Source organism: Athene cunicularia (assembly GCF_003259725.1).
Source record: "Athene cunicularia isolate RWA chromosome 25 unlocalized genomic scaffold, athCun1 chr25_part1, whole genome shotgun sequence".
NCBI lineage: Eukaryota > Metazoa > Chordata > Aves > Strigiformes > Strigidae > Athene > Athene cunicularia.
In genome coordinates, this window is record NW_020799134.1 from 990302 (window position 1) to 993958 (window position 3657).

The 3657-nt window shown below is 58.7% G+C and overlaps 1 protein-coding gene across 1 annotated transcript in view; it reads right to left on the reverse strand.

The window, feature by feature from the left end:
• SF3B4 (splicing factor 3b subunit 4) overlaps window positions 1-3545 on the reverse strand; it is a 7469-nt gene extending 3924 nt beyond the window's left edge. Inside the window, exons 1-4 of the mRNA XM_026864034.1 lie at window positions 3409-3545; window positions 2623-3165; window positions 2014-2208; window positions 417-591 (exon numbers count right to left, since the gene is read on the reverse strand). Of these exons, the coding sequence (XP_026719835.1) occupies window positions 417-591; window positions 2014-2208; window positions 2623-3165; window positions 3409-3442 (947 nt within the window). The 5' untranslated portion in view covers window positions 3443-3545. The remainder of the gene's footprint in view (window positions 1-416; window positions 592-2013; window positions 2209-2622; window positions 3166-3408) is intronic.
• Between the last annotated feature and the right edge of the window lie 112 nt (window positions 3546-3657).

Consider the following 3657-nt stretch of genomic DNA (forward strand, 5'->3'; position numbering starts at 1 on the left):
CCCAAACCCCCCCCTTGGGTGCCAGCTCTACCGGGTGCCCACGGTTTGGGCCAACGCTCCCCCTCTGCCGGCAGGTCCTGGAATTTCTCTGTGGGTGGTGGGCAGGAGGGGTCTGAGGAACCCAGCCCTGGCACCACAGCCCGGTCGTTATCCCGATGCGAGAGATGGGGGGGGTCCGTCACCAAGAAAGTGCAGAGCCCCGCAACACGAGGAAAGCCCCGTGGGATCCTGGCTGAGCAGCTCGTGGCTGCCGGGTTTTTGCTCCGAGACGCCTCCGCGACGTCTCCTCCTTCCCGTCCCCGTTAAAAAAAAACCAGAAACGAGGGAGGGCGCGGGGCCGAAGCGAGCGCTCGACTCGAGAACAAGTGTGTACGATCGATAGAAAAGAACACATACCGCCTCTTGCAGGCACCCACTTACCCATGGGCGACCCGAAATGAGGTCCTCGGGGTGGCATACCCATGGGTGGGGGTCCAGGGTGTGGCATGCCAGGGGGGGGCCGCGGGGGAGGCTGGCCTCCGGAGCCCGGTGGTCCTGGGTGATGTTGGCCCATCCCGGGAGGCCCGTGGTGGACTTGCATGGGAGGCATTCCTGAGGGAATAACGAGTCAAGGGCTGGTGGCAAGGAGGGCTCTGAGCCCCCCTCCCCTCTCCGTAGCCCAGAGGGGTGTTGAATCCAGCTGTAGGGCTACATCGGGCTGCAAAGGGAGTTCTGTGGCCAAGAGGGAGGTTAAAGAGGAGAAAGCAGAAAGATCTCTGTCAAGAGGGGACAGGAACGGGCTGCAGCTCAGAAAAGGCTGCCTGGAGGTTAAGGGAAAGGGGGGGCAGGAAAGATGGGACAGCAAGCGTGGTGAGTCCTGGGATGGGGGCTTGGAGGGGACAAACCAGCTCCCTGAACAACCCAACTTTGAAGCTTGTCCTGCTCTGTGCAGAAATGGCCCGAGTCCCTCCAAATCCTTTTTTTTTTTCCGATGATTATTAGATCCCTTTAAAACAATTAAAAAAAAAAAAAAGCAGCACAGATTCTTTCCTCCTCATCAGAAACCCACGAGCCTGGCGTGGCTCCCCGGGGCGAGCAGTGTGGAAGCGCTAGGTCAGGCTTTCCTGCGCCGAGCCTAATTGGCTGCTCTAAAGCCGACGTGTAATCGGGGACAAGCAGCAGCCATCTGGTCACTCACACGGCCAGAGCCACGATCACACAAAGCACCCTAATCAGCCAGCGTGGGAGAGCCTCTCGGTGCAGGGGTCGGTTTAAAGCAGGCAGGATTAAACAAGAAGAAGAAGAAAAAAATTAAATTGCAAATGTCACTTAATTTTTGCATCTGAAACCAGAGTCTAGATGGAGAGGCTGCTCATTCCCCAGTACTACAGGGCTAAAAATGGAAGGAAATCAAAGAAACATTTTGTTCTCGTGTCTGGAATTAGCTCCTGCCTGGCAGAAGCGCAGACTGTGCTAAGAAGGTTCCCACTTAACGTATTAATTTACACCAGAGAAAAAACGATGAAGACTCGGAGTCTCGTTAACAGCCAGAAGAGCACCCGAGTCGTTAACAGCCGGCGCCGCGCCAGCCCCTGCCCTCCCCTGTCCCGCGCCCTCATGGAAACCAACGTCTCGCCCCGAGCGGACGCGTCCCAGGAGGGCTCTTTCCTTCCCACGTTACCCAAACGTTTCATAAATCCCGCTGGGCCCCGCTCCAGGTTATTTTTTTTTTTTAACACGTTTTAGAACATCCAGGAGAAAAACCCAGAACGCGGGCGCGGCGCCGCTGACGCGCTGCACTCGCTCCTACGCAGACCCTTCCCTTCTCCTCACCCCTGCGCTGCGGAGAGCAACATTGTGGGGAAAGATGCTGCGTTCCAAACCTGAACAGGGGATGGCAAAAGTTTTCTCCTCGTTTTACGAAACGGGAACCTCAGGGGAGAAAAACGGGAGGGGGGTGATTCACCCAAACCCACCCCCTCGAAGGGGAAGATGAGCTCCGTTTCCCGAGCCCGACACCGGCCTGGTGCTCACCTGGATGGTGCATCCCGCCCGGAGGGAAGGGGTGTGGGTGCGGGGGGTGCCCCCCGCTGGGTGCAGCCCCGGAGGGGGGGCCTGGGGCACCCGCACCGGGCGGCATGGGTGGGGGTGGCATGGCAGGAGGCATGCCGGGAGGCATCGCTCCGGGAGGCGGCACCGGCGGGGGGAACGATCCTGGGGGTGGGAGGCCTGGGAAGAGAGACAGCGAGAATTTGGTTAAGTATAAAAAGCAAACAAACCTACAGGGAAAAAAAAAATAAAAATAACACTCCCAGGCAATCGGGAAGGCGGTGAAAACGCAAACAGCCACAGAAAGCATAAAAAAAACAACCAGCAGACAGGCGCAGGATCCTTCCCCTCAGCCCCGGGACGGCGTAGGCCGAGCCACCGTGGGGAGGGAAGAGAATGTCTCTTGCCAAAGTCCTGCCAGCTCACGATGCCGCAGCTCCACCGAGGGTTTTACACCAAAAATCTCCCCCGCGACGCAGCGTCGCTGCCCTGAGCCCCCCCGCTCCCTGCGCCAAGGAACGGCTGAGCACGAGCCGCAGTAGCCTCCTGCCAACGACCCCCCTGCAGAGACGGGCGCTGCCCCGATTTACCCACCTGGAGGGGTGACACCAGGTCCCAAGGAGGTGACAACGGGAGTGGGGACAGAGGGAGGAGGAGGAGCGTCGGCGAAGAGCTGATGAGGCCGATCTGCCTGCGAGAGCGGGTTCTGGGCTGCCAGGAGCCGCTCAGCGGCCGAGCCGTGCCGCTCGCCTTTGGAATCTTTTTTGAAGGCGTAGGAAACGGTGATGGGCCTGTTGCAGAGGTACTGGCCGTTCATGGCCTCGATGGCGGCGTCCGAGGCGTCGAAGCTGGCGAAGTTGATGAAGGCGTAACCCTTCGAGTTGCCCGTGTCGGGGTCTCGCATGATTTTGGGCGTCTGCAGGATGACCCCGAAAGCGCTGAAGGTGTCGTACAACAGCTTCTCATCGATTTCAGGGTCCAGGTTGCCGATGAAGATGTTGGCCCCCACGTCCAGGTTTTTGTTGTGGGCCGAGGCTTTGTTGACTCGGATCGGCTTCCCGTACAGTTTGATCATATTCATGATCTTAATGGCATAATCCGCGTCCTCCTCGCTGAGGAACTCCACAAACCCGTAACCTGCAACGAGTCCCCGGGCAGAGCTTTAGGAGAGGGCAGGCCCAAGGCCTCCCACAGCCCACCCAACCCCTCCGGATCCAAAACCAGAGCCCTGGCCCCTTCTTAGGGGAAGGATGATGATGATCTCCCAAGGGGACAGCCCATCCCTCACCTCTCTTCCCGCAGTAATCTCTCTCCGAACGCCCCCAACTCAATTCATGTATTCACCAAGCAGCTTTTCAGAGAGAACAGTACATATCTCACCTTGGTGCTGGCCTGTGACTCGATCCTTGGGCATGTGGGTATTGACCACCGGCCCTGCCTGGAGGAAGAGCTCCCACAGCAGCGGCTCGCTGACCTTCTCATCCAACCCCCCAACGTACACCGTCGCATCTTGAGCGTGGAGAAAAAAAAGAGAAACCGAGTTAGACCCGTGAGCCTGGCAAGCTGGAAGCTTCTGCCTGTGTGAGAGCCTGAGGGCTTGATGCTGAAATCCCTCGAGCCCGAGACCCC